The 23,253-nt window shown below is 40.3% G+C and overlaps 1 protein-coding gene across 4 annotated transcripts; it reads right to left on the bottom strand.

The window, feature by feature from the left end:
* Positions 1–3,985: 3,985 nt before the first annotated feature.
* On the bottom strand, positions 3,986–23,101 carry Rga (CCR4-NOT transcription complex subunit regena). 4 transcript variants are annotated; one of them, XM_028323520.1, is made up of 10 exons: positions 22,881–23,101; positions 18,683–18,781; positions 17,609–17,791; positions 15,874–16,057; positions 14,889–15,077; positions 9,875–9,907; positions 9,487–9,691; positions 8,772–8,936; positions 6,925–7,060; positions 3,986–4,130 (listed from the first exon to the last, which is right to left on the bottom strand). In XM_028323520.1, the coding sequence occupies exons 1-10, from the start codon at positions 22,998–23,000 to the stop codon at positions 4,056–4,058; spliced, it is 1,389 nt and encodes a 462-aa protein (XP_028179321.1). In that variant the 5' UTR covers positions 23,001–23,101; the 3' UTR covers positions 3,986–4,055. The 4 variants fall into 4 exon arrangements, with proteins under 4 accessions (XP_028179321.1, XP_028179323.1, XP_028179322.1 ...); XM_028323522.1 differs by lacking the exon at positions 22,881–23,101 and adding an exon at positions 22,222–22,565; XM_028323521.1 differs by lacking the exon at positions 9,875–9,907 and having other exon boundaries at positions 22,881–23,100.
* Positions 23,102–23,253: the final 152 nt, after the last annotated feature.

The following is a 23,253-nucleotide window of genomic DNA, read 5'->3' as shown; positions in this document are numbered from 1 at the left end:
TCGAAGTTTCATTTTAAAGTAACCACGGCACGGGCACCCGCTACTTATTTAAGATAAGCGTCCACTTGTCGATAGAGAAAAGTAATGTCGGTATCGTACGCAACGGACGCATCGTACGAAACATCGTATCGGATGTGCGATGCGGACAGGTGGACGCACTTAAAATTAAATGAGTTTCCATATAAATAATACTACGATCCGTTGCGTGCGATACACGTCCGATGCGTACGATACCGATGATACCGACATGTGGACGCTTAGCTTTATTCGGATGCCTAATTAGGCAAATAATATAAACCTGTCGCGCGGCAGGCTGCATGCAGCCACTGTAAAGCCAAATGCTATCTTTAAATACGACAAAGGGTTGTTACCATTGAAATGAAAATTATTTAGACCTAAGTAGCATCTTTTCCCTTTTGTAATGCTCGCACGGGTTATTTTGTCATCGTGACAGTATAGGCCGGCAATACACGAACCGCTCGAGCAGTTAGTCAGTGCAGATCAACATACACGGACCGCTCTTGCAGTCAAGAGTCAACAGCTTGAAGCTGCCAGTGATAACTGCTCGAGCAGTTGGTATTAACTGCTCAATAAATCACAAGCGCGCGCGCCGTGGAATGAAGAAAGTGGGCGGAGGTAACTGCGCGAGAGCTGTCGACAGCTCGAGCAGTCAGTGTATAGATGACCCACGCTGAACTATCCCACCTAACTCAATGACAGGGGGGCGCTACCATCGTTCAACTATATGGTTTCCAACATGGCAAAAATCTGAACCAACGATCCGGTATTGACGGTGGCGCCCCACTGTCAATGTCATCGACAGGACAGTCCAGCCCCACAGTACACTTCAGTGGGTCTAGTCAAAACGCACTTTAAAATCGCAAACCCATCGCAAACCAGTCGCAAACAAATAAACAAATCGCAAAAGAGGTCGATAACAAAAAAGGCTTAGTCAAACGGCAAAAAATCGAATCGCAAAGCCCTACCTATCGATAATCGAAAGACTGGATTGAAATTTCCCATACAAAGGCTTAGCCAACATGCATTTAAGACTCAATCAAAATCGAATCGAATCGCAACACCCGCCATTTTCATTGCGATTACTAAAACCCCGGTGATAAGCTTGGATTCGATCGAAAACCAATAGGGTGAGTTGCACCACCTAACTTTAAAAGTAACTATGACGTTAATCGGTGTTTTTTGTATGGAGTTTGACAGATTTTTAGACGTTTGTCAAAGTTAAACTAAGATGGTGCAACCCACCCTAAGGCTGTTTTGACAAATCCGTATCGCGATGTCGTTTTGACAGCTAGTTTGACAGCGAAGCATAGACGTAAACAGAGAGCAGAAAGAAGGAAGAAACTAATTTAAAAAAAAAAGCTAGAAAAAGTAAAAACAATCGCAAAGTCATAGACATTTTTTAACTTTTATTCGATTTTGAATGAACTTTTATATCGCCGCGTCGTTGGTGGTTCAATGTGCATTTTGGCTGCCATTTTCCGATCGAATCGAATCACTGGTGACGCGGCGACTGACATTAGTGAAAACTTCCCATTGGTTTGCGATGGCATTTTGACTAGACCCACAGTATTTTGAAACTATATGGCTGGCGACTGCTTGACCGCACGATGAAAATTCACCGTACTGTCGACCGCCCGAATCAGTTTCAACTCTGCAGTCGACCCTGACTGCTTCAAGCGGTCCGTGTATTGCCTCTAAGAGGGGAAAAGCTCTTACGTACTGTCACGGTGACAAGTCACCACCCGTGCGCTCGCGCCTTTCTACGACCGGCAGCGATGGACTCCACCAAACTCAATGACAGGGGGGCGCTACCATCGTTCAACTATATGGTTTTCAACATGGCAAAAATCGGAACCAGCGATCCGGTATTGACGGTGGCGCCCCACTGTCAATGTCATGCATAGGACAGTTCAGTATTTTGGAACTATACGACCGGCAGCGATGGACTCTATACGTCACATGCTCCTCCTCCACTACCACTATAGTTAAAGAACACTGGTGTCCCAGCCGTAACCCAGCGCTACCATCCATCAATACTGAGTTATTAGTTCAGATTTTTGCCACTTGACGTTTCAAAATCGCTTGACTAGCGCCATCCCTGTAGATAATATTGCAACCAGTGGGACTAGTCAAAACGCACTTTAAAATCGCAAACCCATCGCAAACCAGTCGCAAACAAACAAACAAATCGCAAAAGAGGTCGATAACAAAAAAGGCTTAGTCAAACGGCAAAAAATCGAATCGCAAAGCCCTACCTATCGATAATCGAAAGACTGGATTGAAATTTCCCATACAAAGGCTTAGCCAACATGCACAGTGGGTCTAGTCAAAACGCACTTTAAAATCGCAAACCCATCGCAAACCAGTCGCAAACAAACAAACAAATCGCAAAAGAGGTCGATAACAAAAAAGGCTTAGTCAAACGGCAAAAAATCGAATCGCAAAGCCCTACCTATCGATAATCGAAAGACTGGATTGAAATTTCCCATACAAAGGCTTAGCCAACATGCACTTAAGACTCAATCAAAATCGAATCGAATCGCAACACCCGCCATTTTCATTGCGATTACTAAAATACCGGTGATAAGCTTCGATTATATCGAAAACCAATAGGGTGAGTTGCACCACCTAACTTTGATCGTAACTATGACGTTAACCGGTGTTTTTTGTATGGAGTTTGACAGATTTTAGACGTTTGTCAAAGTTAAACTAAGATGGTGCAACCCACCCTAAGGCTGTTTTGACATATCCGTATCGCGATGTCGTTTTGACAGTTAGTTTGACGGCGAAGCATAGACGTAAACAAAGAGCAGAAAGAAGGAAGAAACAAATTAAAAAAAAAAAGCTAAAAAAAGTAAAAAACAATCGCAAAGTCATAGACATTTTTTAACTTTTATTCGATTTTGAATGAACTTTTATATCGCCGCGTCGTTGGTGGTTCAATGTGCATTTTGGCTGCCATTTTCCGATCGAATCGAATTACTGGTGACGCGGCGACTGACATTAGTGAAAACTTCATATTGGTTTGCGATGGCATTTTGACTAGACCCACAGAATTCAGCAGCAGTCTTGCTCACAGATATGGATAGATGCAGCATGTGTCAAAAATTGTATGAAGCCGAGCGTGCCACTTTTTAAACGTCATTAGTGTCATTTTAGCGAATTTTAGTGATTGCAGCAACGTAAAAGTAATCGTATCATCGTACTGCATTTGCAAAGTCATCGAATGATATCGTGCGACTCGATTTGAAAATTAATTAATTCCGATAAAACTGATAATTTGTTAAATACAAAACCAAAAACATCTTTATTTACCTTTTTAAAATAAATTAATTCTTACAAATCGTCAAATCTCGTTATTTTTTTTACCCTACCAGCGTTTCAAGACATAAATTTGTCAAGTGCATGAATACATGCATCAGTGTGTGTCTTATTGTTATGAGTAAGTACGGTTCCTTGGGATCGGTATGAGTGCACCACATACAGGGACCATGGTTTTAACTCTTAAGAGTACATCGCAGGATAAGTATTAAAAACAATGCTTTTTTATACTTCTTCTACTGCTACTTTATTCTAATTAATTATTTGTTACTTGTGCTGTTAATTACAATTCTCAATCCGTAAATAATTTCTTCTTTCTACCGTGTTCGTACTACTGTCCTCGTAAGATCATCGTAACCGATTGTTGTAATCGGATTACATGAACATCACTCGACCATGTATGTCCATTTGGACATATCGGAATGGCACGCTTTGACGATCAACTTGCTGTATCTACTCTAATCCATATCTGTGGTCTTGCTCCTGCAGCGCTTCACGCCTCTATTTGCAGGCACCCAATCCACAGAAATGTTTTTTTTTATGTTACAGGAGACAAACGAGCAGACGGATCACCTGATGGTAAGTGATTACGGATTGGTAATATACCGGATGGTCTCTGGAGGTTTAGAAATAAATAAAAGCGTTCATTTTTTAAACTTGTACTTTTTATATAACAAAACTACATTAGGTGTGTGGCGCGCGGCGCGGGGGCGCTACGTGAGCACGTGCGGCGGCAGCTGCGGCCGGCCCTCCAGCTTGCTGTAGTCCAGGTGGAATTCCTTCGCCACCTGCCGACAAGTAATAGTGGTTCAATATAATGAAGAGTATCGTATTTGCGCTCACCAGTTGGCAACACTATTGAGTAAGGAAGGTGCTGTCACTAATTAGTGGCGCCCTTTGGTGAGCGCTGAAGCATAAGAGGACTGTTGTATTTGCAATTTAAGGGTAAGGCCCCATTGGTCCGTTGCGCTGTGGTAACGTATCGCATGAATATGGCATAAGTCATTAAAAATATATCGCTGCGACGCAGTGCAACGGACAAATGGGGCCACACCCTTACGTGAAAGACGCCCCATTTTCAACGCTGATTAATTCTTACAGCACCACAGTCGGGCTTTAGTAATATGCGCGTAGCGTAGACACATGATAAAAATTAAAACTGCAAATCATAAGAGCGCGACAGCAATATAATTACGCGCGAGCGATAAGGATGGGTAGCTTGGAGTCATTGTACGAAATTCTATCTGCTCGGCGACCGGACTTTACCTACATACATCTATATCTAGCGGAAAGACAGGCGTCTTTTACCAAGTAATTTGTACCTATGCCTATACANTCTTTTTTCTTGGCATTTTCATTGTTATGTCGCGCAGCAAGAGTTAGGGCGATCAATACAAGCAAAGATTTGTATCTTGTATACAGGGTGTTACTTTGCATTCTTGCCATATTTACAGAGGTTACTATATTACTGATACTGAACACAAATCCGTAAAAAAATAATGCCCGAAAAATTTTTTTTTTAATCTTGAGTATTTTATTTTATCGACAATCTGTTAAACACACCACTAATTATCGTAACGCATGCACATCACTTGTTGGCGATGGCGATGGAGACTTTTTTACTTTTTATTGTATTTTTAAATATCTATTGCAATCTAATGTCTTTAAAATGTCTTTTTGACACTTGTAAAAAACTGAGAAATCCATCAAACACAAATTACGTAATAAATAATACAAAAATGACTGAAGTGTATTCAAACAACGAATAATTTAATCAAAATGGTGCTGGGAGTGTCTGCAAGACGTCTTAGACGAAATGCTTGATGACGTACCCTTAGCGTTACACCAAATGCTCTACTACCAGCAGGATGGTGCTCCCCCACAATAAGGACGTCAAGTGCGCGAATAATACGTTTGGTGAACAGTGGATTGGACGAGGGGTCCAGTAGCTTGGCCACCACGATCCTCGGACCTGACACCAATGGATTTTTGGAGTGACTTGAAACGACTGGTATGCGCAGAAGAGATAAACAGTGTAAACGCGTTACGTTAGTGAAACTGTGATACAAAATGTTTATGTGTTGCGAAAACTAAAGCGAAAAACCTACGCTTCGCCGTGCTAGACTGTGCCTTCATCAGAACGGAGGACACTTTGAACACTTGCTTCCCAGTACGTAAACTTTGTAAGTAGGAACTTATAAATAAATAATTAATTGTGAATAAGGTGATTTCATTTCATACTTAATTTATTAATTTGTAAAAATAGGGTACAATGTTGTAAATTAATTGAAACCCTATTAATTATTATAATACGTATTTTTGACGGTCCTAAGCCCGTAAAGTAGAAAGGAAAATCGGAAATCAACTGAAGAGTATTTTAAAATAGTTATTATGACTGGATAAAAAGGCTGGTACCCAAAGCCATAAAATTAAGAACTAGGCCACGCCCACTAGTTTATTCCACTTGCACCTGTAGAACATACGAGACAAAATTGGTTTATTCCAATTTGTACTGAAAAACAGGATGGTGCTCCCCCACAATAAGGACGTCAAGTGCGCGAATAATACGTTTGGTGAACAGTGGATTGGACGAGGGGTCCAGTAGCTTGGCCACCACGACTGAAACGACGCATGAAACGACTGGTATGCGCAGAAGAGATAAACAGTGTAAACGCGTTACATGAAAGGATTGTTTTAGTGAAACTGTGATACAAAACGTTTATGTGTTGCGAAAACTAAAGCGAAAAACCTACGCTTCGCCGTGCTAGAGTGCTAGAGTGCCTTCATCAGAACGGAGGACACTTTGAACACTTGCTTCGCAGTACGTAAACTTTGTAAGTAGGAACTTATGAATAAATAATTAATTGTGAATAAGGTGATTTCATTTCATACTTAATTTATTAATTTGTAAAAATAGGGTACAATGTCGTAAATTAATTGAAACCCTATTAATTTTTACGTATTTTTGACGGTCCTAAGCCCGTAAAGTAGAAAGGAAAATCTGAAATCAACTGAAGAGTATTTTAAAATAATTATTATGTATGACTGGATAAAAAGGCTGGTACCCAGAGCCATAAAACAACAGATTATTAAGAACTAGGCCACGCCCACTAGGTTTATTCCACTTGCACCTGTAGAACGTGCGAGACAAAATTGGTTTATTCCAATTTGTACTGAAAAACCAAATTTACTAAAATCTTAGTGTACTTTCTTTATGGGAGTCTCTTGTTTATCTTAAATAATAGGTATTGTTACCTACTTTTATCTCTGTGAATATGGCAAGAATGCAAAGTAACACGGTGTATAATAATAATAATAATAAATAAATCTTCGGACAATTTCACACAGCGCCAGCTAGCCCCAAAGTAAGCAACTTAATGCTTGTGTTATGGGTGCTAGCTTAACGGATATACTACTTTTATACTTTTTTTTTTTAAATACATACATATTATACATAGTCACACCCAGACCCGTCACAGAAATTAAATTTCTGCCCGGCCGGGAATCGAACCCGGGACCTCTCGGCTTAGTAGTCCGTTCTGAACCACTACACCAAACGGCCGTCTATATATTAGTACGTACCTTGCGCCAGTTGTGCGCATCGAAGAAGTAGTAGGTGCCGCGCTCGTACGTGGAGGTCTTCTCGACCATGGGCATGCCGGGCGCTTGCGAGATCCACACCTTCTCCTCCATGTGATACCGCCACTCGCGGTTGTACCTGGCGACATTACGTCACTATTAACAACCTATTCCCCGTTGACAATCCCCGTCACTATTCCCCGTTAACGTTAAATTGGAACTTATAATGGGGAATAATGAACTAAAAAGTTCATTAATCCCCATTACGTTAAAAATAAAATCCTAATATAACGGGGATTAATGAACTTTTTAGTTCATTAATCCCCATTACGTTAAAAATAAAATCCTAATATAACGGGGATTAATGAACTTTTTAGTTCATTATTCCCCATTATAAGCTCCAATTGGCGTTAACGGGGAATTGTGGAATAAGCCAAACAAAACAGTACTAAAATTAGATTAAGGCCGCGTTACTCCGAAAAACGTCATCCGAAGTTTCGAATGTTGCCATCTCTCTCACGCAAAGCGAGATGCTAGTACGAGGGAAGGTGACAGATAGACCCGAAACTACGTAAACAGCGTTTCGTAGTAGCCCTGTGCTGGTTCAGACGAGCGATAATCGCGCGGTTTTTGGGTGATTCTCATTGGTAAGGCACTGAGGCAGTAACCGTGCTGTTACGTTTTGATGCAAATGTGCGAGAACTGCTCAGCAACCGTGTGATTATCCCTGTCTGAACCAGGCCTTAAATTTCGGACCATAACGCCAGCTGCAGTTGCAGATTGGGACAAAAATGAATGAACAGTTGGTATGTTGTTCATTTAGTATCTAATCAACAGAGTATCAGCTCTTTAGGCGGTTATCACACTGCGCCGCGCTCCGCCGCGGAGCGCGTGATTTTCATATAAAAAATCACGCGCGCGGACGCGTTGTCAGTGTGAAGTGCCGCGCGTGTTTTCTATACAAACTGAGGTACTTGCATACAATGATTAAATCTGTCACCCCGCGCTCCGCGGCGGAGCGCGGCGCAGTGTGATAACCGCCTAAGTATCGAGCTAGGTGTGATAGTACCTATGTACTTAACACATAATTCACTGGTGATTTTTGTTAGATGGTCTCAACTTCGTAATAATTGATGACCGCCAGATATTTACGTATAACTTGTATATTTATGACACTATACAGTGCCCTATGTACCTACGTTGCGTGTGGCCTAAGATAGACTGGGTTTTTATTTTCACTCTAGTTCCTACATGCTTTCTTTTCTTTTCTTTGTCCTATACACGCTGTGTATCTTAGGTACAACCAGGCCTGTTCATCTCCGCGAGTTTACATCGAAAACAAAACACGCACGATTGCCCCCTACAAGAGTACTATTCGACAAGGCCTCACATACGAGCGAACATTGACTCACGCACGCGTATTCTTGTGTATGATGGAAAAAAATAAAGAAAATGGTGTACTAAATACTGTGCAGTATTTAACTGCCTAAATAATAATAAAAACACAGAATGTACTTTTTTAAGTTGCCTGAAGACACTGAGAGGTAAATAAGTAGTTAATATTATTCATGATAATTCATGCTAAATCATGTATTTCCTCCGCCATTTTCTGCAGATTGGCACCTCACGTCACATCATTTTACCGAAGTCAGCCCTATAGCTTCGGCGCAGTGCCGATCACTGACGTTTGTCAACAAAACTTCTGACAAACTTGCTTGACTCTTGAGACAGGCTAAATTACACCATATTGTTAATGACATTGAGCATACATTTTTTTAAATACCTTCGCGAAGTAAAACTTCTGTACGTAGTACTTATTATTATTCTGTGGTACAAGTTCGTAAACTTACAGCTCAGCTGCAGCTGCGATTTGTAACACGTCGCCAACGAAGCAGTAGAACAAGTAAAACAATAGATCTTCCTTATATCGACTCAGTCGTAGCGGCGCCAGTTTTTCTCTGATGGAGCCATTTATCAGGTATTCGGGGGGTACGTGGTAGTCCATATCTTGTGGTCTGCAACGCAAAATAAACACAATTTAGCGTCTACTGTTTACAAATTAATTATTTTAACATTTAATGGAAGAAATGTGATCAAATGGAAGTTGTTTTAGGGCGTGTTAATAACATGCAAGCGGTAGCAGTAGTTCTAAGTTAATTTCACAATGTTATTCTGACATTCATTTCATCGACTGTGATTGGTGAAATATCAACCAATCACAGCATCTGAAATACACATCTCTCGTTATGAACACGCCCTTAGCGAGCTCAAAATAATGGAATAACAAAATAAATCGCAGAAACTAAATATAAAACATGCAATGGGCGATCGTAGTGGTGATTCAGAACCGCCGCTTGTACCTACAACTACATGCACGATACGTAGAAACGGCTCCACAAAAACAGGTTCAACCCAGAAAAACATTTGCTATTTTTTCTGAACTGAACACTGTCCTGTGGTCGAATCATGATGACAACGCGTACGACGGCGCTATCGCTTTCGCTCACCCAACTCGGATGAAGTTAGACGTTAAACCAAGCTTAGTATATCCTTTTAAAATCTTACCTACAAGGCGTATCCGCCCAGGGTCCAGCGAAGGTGAGATAAAGATTGTCAGGTGAGTTTAGATTCAATCCGAGCGCCGTGAGATCTTGACCTAGTGCCAGTGACACTAGACTGGGGTCAGACTCCGCTGCGCGAATAAACGTCAATAGTCCCACAATACCAAACTGATTCGGTATCATTGTCTCTGGTATATTCGTTACTTTGCCTAAAAAAACACATTCCTCTATCACAATAGCACGAATCATACACAATTTTAAATTTGATTTGAATGGTGAATACATTAAAGCTGCTTTTGCTATGAACGCTGTAGCCCTAATTGTTTGTTCGCTACAAATCAGGGCAACACAAGCCACTTTAACATATCTGCACCCGAGGCAATAATACACACCATAGAATTCCGTATGTGCTCCTTGACTGACAACTTTGGGAAGAAAAAACGAATGTCAGACAGGTTATTTCGACATCAATTCTAGGCTACTACATCAATACTTGAAATTTGAACCAATAAATATTGCATGCATAAATAAAAGCAGCTTTTTGCAAGACATTATACTTATTGAATGAAATAGCGGGTAATGAGACAACATTGAAAGGTTTGCGTTACTAATATTATTGCCTACAAATTATTTATTTCTTGTAAAAGTACCCCATATGGATCGTCGAGGTAGTTTACACAAAATAAGTAATTAGTCCAATACATACCAAAACACGTCGACAATCACGCTCAAGTTATCATGTATTATGATATTAGGCATTTGTTACAATTAAGTGCGTGATTGTTAAAACTATGAATTATTTTAATCAAAATTAGTCTATAGCTGCCTTCTTGCAAGAACTATTTTAGCATGGGCTATATTGCCTATTGACATGAATGTAAAAACTTTCTTATTTCATTACAATAAAGTCACGTCGCGAAACGTAAAAAAGGACAGGTAATCCGTTACGCACAAGTAGACACCATTTCACCTGACTGCATTTTTACGTAAACACATTTTTTGTTCGATCGTAAAGAGAACATCCCTAGATTATGAATTTAGTCACAAAGGGTCAATAGTTCCATGAAACTCTCTGAATCTCATGAAAGTCTGCTATAACAATCACACTATTCTCGATGGCGGCTTGTATTAGAAATTCGCGTATAATATGCTATATGCTAGAGTTCGCAGTCTCGAATCTCGATCCTCGCACAATGCAAAAGAAAATGTGTATATGAACTTTCTTTTATACACACCATGGTCAAGGCAAGCAATTAGACTGCCCTGTAAATGCCTGTTTACTCTCGGCTTGAAGAGGCCCAGAATCCCAATAGAATTTGACATGTCTCAGAACAGAAAATACATTCATTTAAATTGAGTACACTGGGTTAGTAAATTTAAAATTATTATAAACGGAGCGGATTGGTAGTGTTCGTATTTACATGATTTATTTATTTATTTTATAGCATGAGTACACCGGTTAGTAAATTTAAAATTATAATAAACGGAGCGGATTGATAGTGTTTGTATTAATTTACATAATGGACAGTTTGACACCATTCTCCAATAATTCAAAATCACAACTTTTCTAAAAAGACGCTTTATTCTGGTCTTAAAAACTTAATTGATTTTAAATTACCTGTAAATGACGATTTTTGGTCGCATTGTAATTGAAAAAAGTAGTTTATTTGAGTTGACAAAATAGTGACGTCACTTGCTTGTAGTGCCATACAAAATCTATGGGAGATTTTCGTTTTGACAGTTTTAAAAAGTACGTCAGTTGATTGGTGGTGTCAACATGTCTATAGTTCCAAAATACTGAACAGTGGGTCTAGTCAAAATGCCATCGCNGTTAAAAAGTGTGTTCGCTTTCAGATGATTGTAATTATAAGTTATACGCTGCAAATGGTACTGAAATTAAGACATATGGTACGCGTACTCTTGTTTTAAATTTAAATCTAAGGAGAGCATTTAGATGGAATTTTATTATAGCGGACGTAAAGCAGCCAATTATTGGGGCAGACTTTTTAAGCCATTTCAATCTGTTAGTTGATTTACACGCGCGAAAATTAAGGGACCAAGTCACTAATCTAAATGTTCTCGCTTCGATTATTTCACAGGAAAGTAACGATGAGTCATCTATTAAGACTAGGGCATGTAATATCGGAAGGTTTTCAATTCCGATATTGGATTCCGATATTATATCTCAATATCGGAATTCCGATATTAATATCGGAATTGAGTTTATGTGGTATAAATTGAATATTTGGTTATATTCGTAACAATTCTGGATTGTATAAAGTAAAATAAAGATTTTAATCAAAAACTTTAATTTGGTACAAAACAGCACTTCTTAAAATAAAAAAATTAAGTATTTAAAACCATTTTTTGTTATGTATTTGGTTACTGATAAAGGGCCAATAAGGATTAAGGGCTAGCAAAGAATATGTGTTTTTATAAAATCAGAGGTATCAAACAAATATGAACTCCTTCATGATATTAACCTTCAAACAATAGGTTGTCCGAACGATTTGTAGTGTCATTCAAGTTACATGTTACATAAATTGTAGAGAGTGGTAAAAAACTTGCTTGTAATTTGTTCCTTTTTGATTAACGATGAACAACTCACAAAACCACGAGCCATCGTCATCATCATCATCATTTCAGCCATGTGGACGTCCTGTCCACTGCTGAACATAAACCTCCCCCAACGATTTCCACAATGGCCGGTTTGTGGCGGCCTGCATCCAGCGCCTTCGTGCTACCTTCATGATGATGTCGTCGGTCCACTTTGTGGATGGCAGTCTTACGCTGCGCTTTCCAGTACGTGGCCTCCACACCAGAACCTTGCTGCACCATCGGCCGTCAGTTTTGCGTCATCATCATCTCAGCCATAGGACGTCCACTGCTGAACTTAGGCCTCCCCCAATGCTTTCCATATTACCCGGTTGGTAGCTTTGCGTACTATGGCAGAATCGCTGGCACCTCGGCACAATCCTCGAAGACCTTAATCGAGTCTCCCAACAGGTAGGCTAGGCCTTCGTATGAACATAGACAAAACGAAGCTTATGTAGAATGTCCATGTTTCGCCTTACCCAGTTTCGGTTGGGAGCTCGATTCTCGATATTGTTGACAAGTATGTCTACCTCGAACAAAATATTCAGATAGGTAGATGTAATTTCGAGAAAGCGGTAAATCGTCGAATCAGCGTTCGGGAAACTACATAACATCTTTTCGTCCAAAATACCTCAGTGCTTAAAGACGAAAGTCTTCAATCAGTGAGTGTTACCAGTGATGATATACGGCTCGGAAACGTGGCCTCTCAAAGTTGCACAGCGTGCTTAGGAGAGCTTGGTGTTTCTTTACGAGATTGAATCAGAAACGACTAGCTCCCTAAACGAACTAAAGTCGCTGATATAGCCCGACGGACTAGTAAGCTGAAGTGGCAATGGGCAGGGTACATAGTACATAGGACCATAGTCCAATTAATGTTTGGAAGGGAGTTGACATGTCGTTTTTCATTGCTAAGACCAACTACGGCAAGTCCTAAAATTGATTTTGAACAAGTTAAATTAACCATAAATAGTAAAGATAATAAAATAAGTATTTACAGTAGGACAAAAAGTGATGGTGAGAGACATGAGAAAGTCATTGGTCTTTGCCAATCATGTACTTTGGGCTTTGTGGCAGGTTGTGGCGCGCTAAATGCTTTGTTTAAAATATCAATTAAAACCTTTATCTGATTCCGATATTACGATATTGGGTCGCTCAATATCGGAATTGTAATATCGGATCTCGTGTTCCGAGATTCCGATATTACGAGATTCCGAGATTCCGATATTCATGCCCTAATTAAGACCGTGGATAATACTAACAAATGGCATGAATTATTATTAAATTATTCAGATTTAACCAAACCTGTATCGTATAAAGAGACGCCTAAACACTCAGTATGTCACTATGTAGAGACATCCGGACCCCCGGTCTATACGAAGGCTAGGCCTCTACCTCCGGATAGGTACAAACGGGTCAAGGATGAATTTAAACATATGGTAGAATTAGGGATATGTAGGCCGTCCAAAAGCGCATGGGCAAGTCCACTTCATGTAGTAGCCAAAAAGAACGGAGATTTACGTCCTTGCGGTGACTACCGTAGGTTGAATGCCGTGACGAAGCCAGACCGCTACCCCATACCCCGATTGCAAGATTTTAAATATGTATTAGCAGGTAAGAAAACTATTTTTTCTCGCCTAGATTTAAATAGAGCATATCATTTTATTCCTGTAAATGATGACGACATTGAGAAGACAGCGATCATAACACCCTTTGGACTGTTTGAATTTACGCGCATGACCTTTGGGTTACGTAACGCAGGTCAAACATTTCAACGATTTATGGATAGCGTTGTATTACAAGGTCTAGATTTTTTATTTGTGTATCTCGATGACGTAATAATAGCTAGCGAAAATGAGGTCCTGCACAAACAGCATTTAGACACAGTTTTTAAACGTTTTTTTTTTAAATTAGTTTCTTCCTTCTTTCTGCTCTCTGTTTACGTCTATGCTTCGCTGTCAAATTAGCTGTCAAAACGACATCGCGATACGGATTTGTCAAAACAGCCTTAAGGTGGGTTGCACCATCTTAGTTTAACTTTGACAAACGTCTAAAATCTGTCAAACTCCATACAAAAAACACCGGTTAACGTCATAGTTACGGTCAAAGTTAGGTGGTGCAACTCACCCTATTGGTTTTCGATATAATCGAAGCTTATCACCGGGGTTTAAGTAATCGCAATGAAAATGGCGGGTGTTGCGATTCGATTCGATTTTGATTGAGTCTTAAATGCATGTTGGCTAAGCCTTTGTATGGGAAATTTCAATCCAGTCTTTCGATTATCGATAGGTAGGGCTTTGCGATTCGATTTTTTGCCGTTTGACTAAGCCTTTTTTGTTATCGACCTCTTTTGCGATTTGTTTGTTTGTTTGCGACTGGTTTGCGATGGGTTTGCGATTTTAAAGTGCGTTTTGACTAGACCCACTGTCCTATGCATGACATTGACAGTGGGGCGCCACCGTCAATCCCGGATCGCTAGTTCCGATTTTTGCCATGTTGGAAACCATATAGTTGAACGATGGTAGCGCCCCCCTGTCATTGAGTTTGGTGGGACAGTTCAGCGTGGGTCATCTATATTCATATATTCTTCTTCTTCTTCTTTGGTTTATGGCGATGAACTTGCGTTTTTTCGCCACTGAGGGCACACTATTCCTCCAATGTCACGTGCGCAGCTTTTACACAGTGGTTGTTGTTATAAAAATAGAAAATTTTGTAGCTGCAATCTAAGTATTCATTTATTTATCTTATAGCCGCTCTAATAGTTCTTGCAAGCCGCAGCCGTCACCGCTCTACAAAGCACTCCCCGTTACTCACCGTCAGGCGACGTCTGTATGCCCTTGCGCGGCTTGTCGCCGTAGTCTGGCGGCGGATGCGGCGCGAGCGGCGGCGGGCCCGGCGGCGGCGCCGGCGCGGCGCCGGTCGACGTGCCGGGCAGCGCGGGGAAGTCCTCTGAAGACATCGTGAACTCGGACTGCTCGGATGTCGGCTGCTTCACCATACCCACTAGAATGAGAGGGTGAGGTGTTAGTGAATTGACTTTAGGTTTGTAATAATCAAAAACGAATACATAATAATAATAATTTATTGTAAAACAGTTTTTATACCGCATTTTCAGTAGCTAAATGCCAAAATTTTCTATCGCTGTGAATAGATTTGGAGACCTGCGCAGGCGCATATCACTAAAGCGTGCTCTGAACGACGCCATATCTGAGTTTGTGCCGTGCCCTGGATGTAAGGGCTACTTTGCTGTACTCAAGACGGTTTAGAGTAACTCTTAACTTGTATGAAGACACTCACCGTGACCTGAGCAAACTGGCTCACAATCACAAGGCTCACTTTGCTTCACTAACCGTAGGGTGAGCCTGGCGGCGGCGGCGCGAGCGATGGGCAACTGTTTCAGATGGACTATGTTGGTAAAGCCTGGTCCGTGAGCACGTAGAATCCCGTCCAATGACCCCAAGCTACCCACCCCTATCGCTCGCGCGTAATTATGTTGCTGTCGCGACTGTGCGCAATGAGTGTGCGAGCGCGACAGCAACATAATTAGGGATGGGTAGCTTGGGGTCATTGGACGGGATTCTACGTACTCACGGACCAGGCTTTAGTCGTGAATGACTTTTCCAGCTTCGCCAGGGAGTAGGTGAACATAGAGGACTCTCGACTTTAAATGCACTCACCGTAGGGTTTAGAGCTGGGCGGCGGCGGCGCGAGCACTTGGCAACTGTTTTGGGTCGTCTATGCTATCCAGCTTCGCCAGAGAATAGGTGATATCAGAGGACTCTCAACTTTAAATGCTTACCGTAGGGTTTAGAGCCGGGCGGCGGCGGCGCGGCCGTGGGCGCCTGGTCGCCGGCGCCGCGCGCCGTGAGCGACGGGAACTCGCTGAGGTCCAGCAGCGGCGGCGTGGACGTGTCGCCGCCCTCGCCAAACACCGAGTGGTAGTTGTTGCCCGCGTTGAACCGAGACAGGTTGCCCATACTCGACTGGGGATAGAAATATGAATGATTAAGGACAAGTTTCTGAAATTTCGTACTTCGTTATAAAACAGGTTATGGTCAACTGGCCGTGTGGTGACGGCAGAGTAGAATACATTTGTCACCAACCCCTACTCTTCCCGCGGGTGTCGTAAGACTACTACACATAAAACAGAGAACGGACAGCAGCGCTCTCTGATAAACATTAATCTTTTAAACTGCGATCTCCAACCCGCCTGCCAAGCGTGGCGAAACCCTGCACTAAAGTGGAGGAGGCTCATAGTCAAGAAGTGGACTGTAAAGGGCTGTTGATGATGATGGTCAACTGAGAAGACCAGCCTGCTGCCAGCGAGCTGAGCCATGTCAGGCAGGGTACAATAGGGCCGCTCTAACACTTCCTTTGGATATCGTAAGAAGCAAAGTTGCCTCTAGTGAAAAATATACAAACATCATCAGGCCCCCAATCATCTTAGCTGGCCAGCATAGAGTGTAAGCCAAATCCTCCATTTGTCTCTAATAAATAAAGAGACGGTCGTGCTCCTGATCGTGCTCAAGACAAAATGACCTGATGATAGTTAACGTGTAACTTCCTCCGCCTTTGGGACGTTTTTTCCCCGATCTATTACTCAAACTCACCATGGAATTGGAATTAGGTTGCGACAGCGTCGTCGGCATCGGCACCCGGCGGTCGGCGAAGGCCCGCTGGCCGAACAGCGTGGAGCGCGACGCCATTGACGGCGGGCCACCACACTAATATCTTTAACGTGTAACTTCCTCCAGCTTTGGCAGTTTTCCAATATACTACAAACTCACCATGGAATTGGAATTAGGTTGCGACAGCGTCGTCGGCATAGGCACCCGGCGGTCGGCGAAGGCCCGCTGGCCGAAGAGAGTGGAGCGCGACGCCATGGACGGCGGAGTGCCGGTATCTTTTACATGACTTACTTGACTTAAGGTCGTGTCCCCTAGATGGGGCAGAGGGCGTCCACAACACTCTTCATCGCGTTGAGTCTTGAGCTTCGCGTTTGATCTCGCTCCAAATCTTGCCGATTTTCTTCGCCTCGTCTGCTACAATGCGTCGCCAAGTTTTCTTGGGGCGACCACGTTCTTCTCTTACATAGTTAACGTGTAACTTCCTCCTCCTTTGGGACTTATGACCCCAATCTATTACTCAAACTCACCATGGAATTGGAATTAGGTTGCGACAGCGTCGTCGGCATCGGCACCCGGCGGTCGGCGAAGGCCCGCTGGCCGAAGAGCGTGGAGCGCGACGCCATGGACGGCGGAGTGCCGGTATCTATTACATTACTTACTTGACTTAAGGTCCTGTGTCCCATAGATGGGGCAGAGGGCGTCCACAACACTACTCATCGCGTTGGGTCTTGAGCTTCGCGTTTGATCTCGCTCCAAGTTTTGCCGAATTTTTTCGCCTCGTCTGCTACAGTGCGCCGTCAAGTTTGCTTAGGGCGACCAGTGCGACTACGTTCTTCTCTTACGTAGTTAACGTGTAACTTGCTCCTCCTTTGGGACTTATAACCCCAATCTATTACTCAAACTCACCATGGAATTGGAATTAGGTTGCGACAGCGTCGTCGGCATCGGCACCCGGCGGTCGGCGAAGGCCCGCTGGCCGAAGAGCGTGGAGCGCGACGCCATGGACGGCGGGGCGCCGCCGGGCATCGCCGTGGAATTGCGGCCCGGCGATAGCGCGCCGCCGAACGTCGGCGTCACATGACCGGACACCTGGAGGGAACAGTGTTTATTAAACGTTGACGTCACATAACTATAGTCTGGTCCGCGAGCACGTAGAATTTTGTCCAATGACCCCAAGCTACCCATCCTTATCGCTCGCGCGTAATTATGTTGCTGTCGCGCTCGCACACTCACTGCGGGCGCCCGTCGCACAGTCGCGACAGCAATATAATTACGCGCGGAGGGAACATACGCCCGTATTAACAAACATTACCATGAGGTCTCAGGTCTCAGTGCGCGTGGACGCACAGGGTCACCCACGAACCAATCACAGAGCTCTATTCAACGCTGTGCGTTCGATTTTCTGCTTCACTGAAGAAAGCATCGTTTGTGAATACGGGTGATAGTGTTTATTGAAAGATGACGTTACGTAAAATGACATCTGGGGCACGGACGGAAACCTATGTATTCTACTATATATACTATACGTTTACTTTAGCACTCTTATATCCGAGGGTGACAGGACGCTAGTTTGAACTCCACGAATGTTGTCCTTGTCATAAATAAATAAAATTAAAACCTATTCTTGAAAAGTTAAATTTTTTATGCTATTGGAAAAGATCAGCGGAGCATCGCCATAGGGGCTAACGGCCAGCAGTAAATAATATAAAAATATCGCTAATTAGATAATTTATCTACTTCTTTGTAAGATGTGTCTATAGAGTAGTAGCCAAAACAAACTTGAACGTTATCTGAATTTATTGTGAACAATCCTTACTAGATAATCTAGCTACAAACTACACTGAAAACTGTTTTAACTCTCTCTTTACAAGACACAAAGTGGTCAATGTAAATGACTTCCTTCGAAAGAAAAAAGAAAGGTACACAGTTGAACCTTGCTCTGTAGTAGCTGTAGACTGTATATTTTATAAAGTTTCTCACCCCTGAGACCAGACCGCGCCCTCCCACGCCACCCACACCGCCCACGCCGCCACTAGCTAGGCTTCTAGGGGCTTGCTGGAAATTCAAGTTTGCCATAACCTGAAACATTGTACGAAGACATTACTACAGTGTTCAATAAAGAGTGTAAGAGCTTGGTCTAGACACGCGGGCGCAGCGAATTTTACTCAAACATATGAAATCTTATTCGAGTGTCTATAGTGGCGCACGCGCCTACAGTCTGGCAAAGCACTAAGGCCTGGTTCAGACAACGATAATCTCGCGGTTGCTGGGCAGTTCTCGTACATTATACATCAAAATGTAACCACCTGTGTCTCGCCGGTGAGAACCACCCAAAAACCGCGTTATCGTGTGTGTCTGAACAAGGCCTAAGACAGATTGGAAAACCAGTTACTTCAGTTAATTGAACTGCATATTTCAAAGAATAATTAACAATAAAATATGTTACAATGAAAACTACATTTACTTATTTTTCTGTATGTAATTATGTTGGCAATTAGAACTAAGTATAGTTTAGTGACAAACTAAGATATTGTGACAAAAGTTATTGAAGTTAGATACTGTACTACACCACTAAAGAAAGTTTAACTTTTTGTGATACTCAGTCTGTGCTATAAGTTTCACCAACTTAACAAACACAGCCCAAAATCAAGATACAATAACAATAAATACCTAAGCTTTTAATGCATTTGCGTAAATTTCGCACATAAATAGGACACAAATAACCAGTTATCTCAGAAAAAATACTTCTGGAGGCAAAGGTTACTTAGTAATGTCACATAAAAGATAAGTTTTATTTGTTTACAAATAACATTGCATGACATTTGTTGATATGACTGCGTAACTAGAAATCAAACTCCAATGTTCATTTTGAGTTTCAGGTCATCTTTGGGACATTCAGAATATGCATTGGTATTTAAAAGTCAAAGGTCCTAATCGTATCCTCCATAAAAATTATTCACAATAATACAAGCATAGTCAAATTTTCAATTTGAGTCACTACAAAAACAATTTTTAATTAGATTTACAGAAAAAACCAAGGGGAGAAGACAAAATTACATATTTTCCTTGTTAGAAATCACAGAAAGTGACAACCGAAATATAATTTTACATACTCAAATTAACACTGGACATTATAATAAGTAATGTGAAAGTTTTACTTGTATTGTGAGCTCACATGTGTATTATTCTAAACAAATATACTTTCATGCAACTACAACTTTCTATTACAGCTATTTAAAACTATTTACATGACATAGCATCCCTTATTTTGTTACAAAAAAGAGACAATATTTTACTATAGTTCTGTTTAATAAAAATATTAATAACTAATTTATGCAAAACCTCACTAGTGTTGACTTCAACTAGTATACCTTGACAGCTGTATAAATGTTGACAAAATTGTATTTACCTTGCTAATAAAATTATTTAAATCTTTCTTAAAATGCATTAAAGTAATTTTACCCAATTTAATTGAGGTTTGTAGGAAATTGGAAAACTGGTTCATTTGTACATTACAATATAATCCATATTTGTAATACTTATTACAATGATTTTCTCTTTCAACACTAACATGCCTCTTAGATTTTATTTTTATAAAATACTAGCTGACCCGGCGAACTTCGTACCGCCTTAGCGTAGAGATTTTCTTAATATTTTTTTCCGTAAGAACCATCCTTGGACTTCCACAAACATTTAAAAAAAAGAATTATCGAAATCGGTTCAGCCGTTCACACGTGATGCCGTGACAACGCGAAACGGGTTTCATTTTTATATATATAGATTCAGGGATAATTTTTGTTTTTAATGTGTTTACATCATTGCTTAGCTACCAGTGCAATCGAGCAGTAATTTTGTAGGCCAATATTCAAATAAACAACTGTTTAAATTACCAATCTGTGTTTATTTATACATAAAAAGCCTTTCGAAAAATATATTATCTAGTGATGGTCAACTCGAGTAAGTAACTCGAGTTAACTCGAGTTGGGCGTAACTCGAACCCACTCGAGTTGAATTCTCTCTGACTCGAGTTTGTATCGTAAACCGAATGGATCCGACATGGACCGAAGATTGCCGATCATTTGAGAGTTGAGATTGCCGATCATTTGAAGTTAACTTTAAACTGCCGGTTATTGTTGTAGATTTTCGTGTTTTATGTTCTGTTTTTGAAAAATGCCAAGTGATAATAAATATAAATATTTTTTTAAATTAAAATTCAAGCCAAAAATCCATGAATAAATTATTATATTTCAAACAATATTTTTTTCTTTCTTACTTTAGTTAGTATGATTCTCCCAATACATTATAAATGATATGTTTTTAAATGTTAATACGAATCTGAGGGAATAAACTGGCAAAAATAATTAAAAAACTGACTTGTCCATCCAGTTAACTCGAGTTACGTAACTCGAGTTCAACCCGAGTTACGTGGATTTTAACTCGGGTTAAATCGAGTTTTGTTTTTCCCGAGTTGGCCCATCACTAATATTATCTTTGTTTTTATTTGTACAATCTACATATCTGCAAATGCCTTTTATCTATTTACAATGATTAATGCTGTTTCAACTATCTACGCAAAAGTAAGGCAATAAGAATGGATATAATATTCTGGTGTAAAATAACTACTTACACTAAAAGAATGTACTTTCAGTAGCTAATCTTAAATTTCAATTCATATAAAGTGAATGTACCAACACTACTGAGTAAAATTAATTAGTACCTTGAAAAATATTCTTTTAAATACCTACATTTCATACAGCCAATTAAATGCTTTCTTAAATATCTTCTATTTTCACAATGAGTACACAATTTCTTAACCTCTTGGCTGGACATGGATATTGCGGAATTGGTTTTTGAAGTCATGTACACACCCTGAATGATAAACTGATTAATCGGGTGCATTTAGCAATGGCTATGTTACAAAACACACAACTACAGCACACTCTAATCTGCTTGTACTGAATGAAAAACGAGGACTGAATGCCTAATAATGGAATATTTACATTGATCAAAAAATGTTTGAAAACTACACATTCTGGGGCACACAACCAGAAATATGTTCACTACTATGGAAGTACTTCACAATTTGATAATGCTTATTGCTAAAATAATACAGTCAATGAAGTAAATGACTAAAGTTTAATGTAAACAAATGTCAAACTATTTTGAACTAACCTAACATTTGAAAAACATAACATTCAAGCAAGTGTTAGCAGGTCAGTCATTTCATCATACAGTTAGCATGGAATTAGTCCACAAATAGCAACTTGGATTAGCAAAGAATCCTCAATAAGATCAGCAGTTCCATTGCATTGAAGATCATGAAATGACACGAACTGCATGCACCCTATATTATACGCGTATATATTATAGATAAACAAGATAACAGTAATTACAATAACATAATAGATGCTTAAACAGTTATACCATTATTTTACAATGGTTATTTCGTCCCCTGTCAAACAATGGCGACCCTGATGTTTTAGATTTCACTTGCTTCTTCAAGAATCATGAATATTTACCTAATGTGTCGACGTCAGTCCTTGTTCCACTATTTCAAGACACGTATGGATGGTTCATAATCGAGTATTCTCGGCAGAAACAAATAAATCCACTCTAATGAAATAAACAAAAGTTTGTTGACTGTTCAATTTAGAAGACGATCTAGATGCGTTCAAAATTTCATACACGAACTAAAAACATTCAAATGACCGTCTCTGTCATCAAACACTGCTATAAAACGCTGAAAACTTTATACATCTTTACGTCACTAATAAATATTTTAATAATTTCACTCAGTTTTGTCGAACGCCACATTACCCTAAACAACTGGCGGCCATATTGTTAAAAGCGGAAGTTAAAACATAAATCATATTCGATTCTAATAACATAGCTTGTTCGAATTGCCCATTCAACTACATAAAAATATTTATCAAATTAAATTATTATTATTTATATATTATGGAATGATTCTAATTACAAAATAGTATAATGTTTTACTAAACAAAATCTATAAGTAGCACTCTTGACTCGACCGCAGTAATGTAATAAAGTTGCTATAATCAAAGAAGTTTTAGGTAAATAGTAGAAATAGTAGAGGTAATTTAATTATCACAAACATCTAATCTAAAGTTCACAAACATCTAGATTCAATTAATTTAATAATAAAAAAAATACTGACTGGTGGTGGTGGACCACGAGGATGAAGTATCGGAGGTGGAGGTTGCGAACGCTGTTGCGGTGTGAGAGGAGGAGGAAGAGAATACATCTCTTTATTTCTGCTTGTTGTTCGTTTTCGCATAATTATTTAAACAAACGAACTCATTCGAAGAAATTAGAGTTACAATAATGCACTTTGTTTGTCAGTTTTACACGTTCTTAGACAGACGATAAATCTGTAACACCAACTTTAAAACTGCGATTGAATAAATAAATAACTTACACATAAATCATGCAAATTTTAATACTACCCGCCTAAATATTCAAAATAAGGTATACCAAAAATATATGGACATTAAGTATTCGCTTGTTATTTTATATTTTATAGAATTCAC

This window comes from Ostrinia furnacalis, unplaced genomic scaffold, assembly GCF_004193835.3.
Source record: "Ostrinia furnacalis isolate ACB-3 unplaced genomic scaffold, ASM419383v2 OfSCF0639, whole genome shotgun sequence".
Classification (NCBI taxonomy): Eukaryota; Metazoa; Arthropoda; class Insecta; order Lepidoptera; family Crambidae; genus Ostrinia; species Ostrinia furnacalis.
This window is presented reverse-complemented; position numbering and strand designations above follow the sequence as displayed.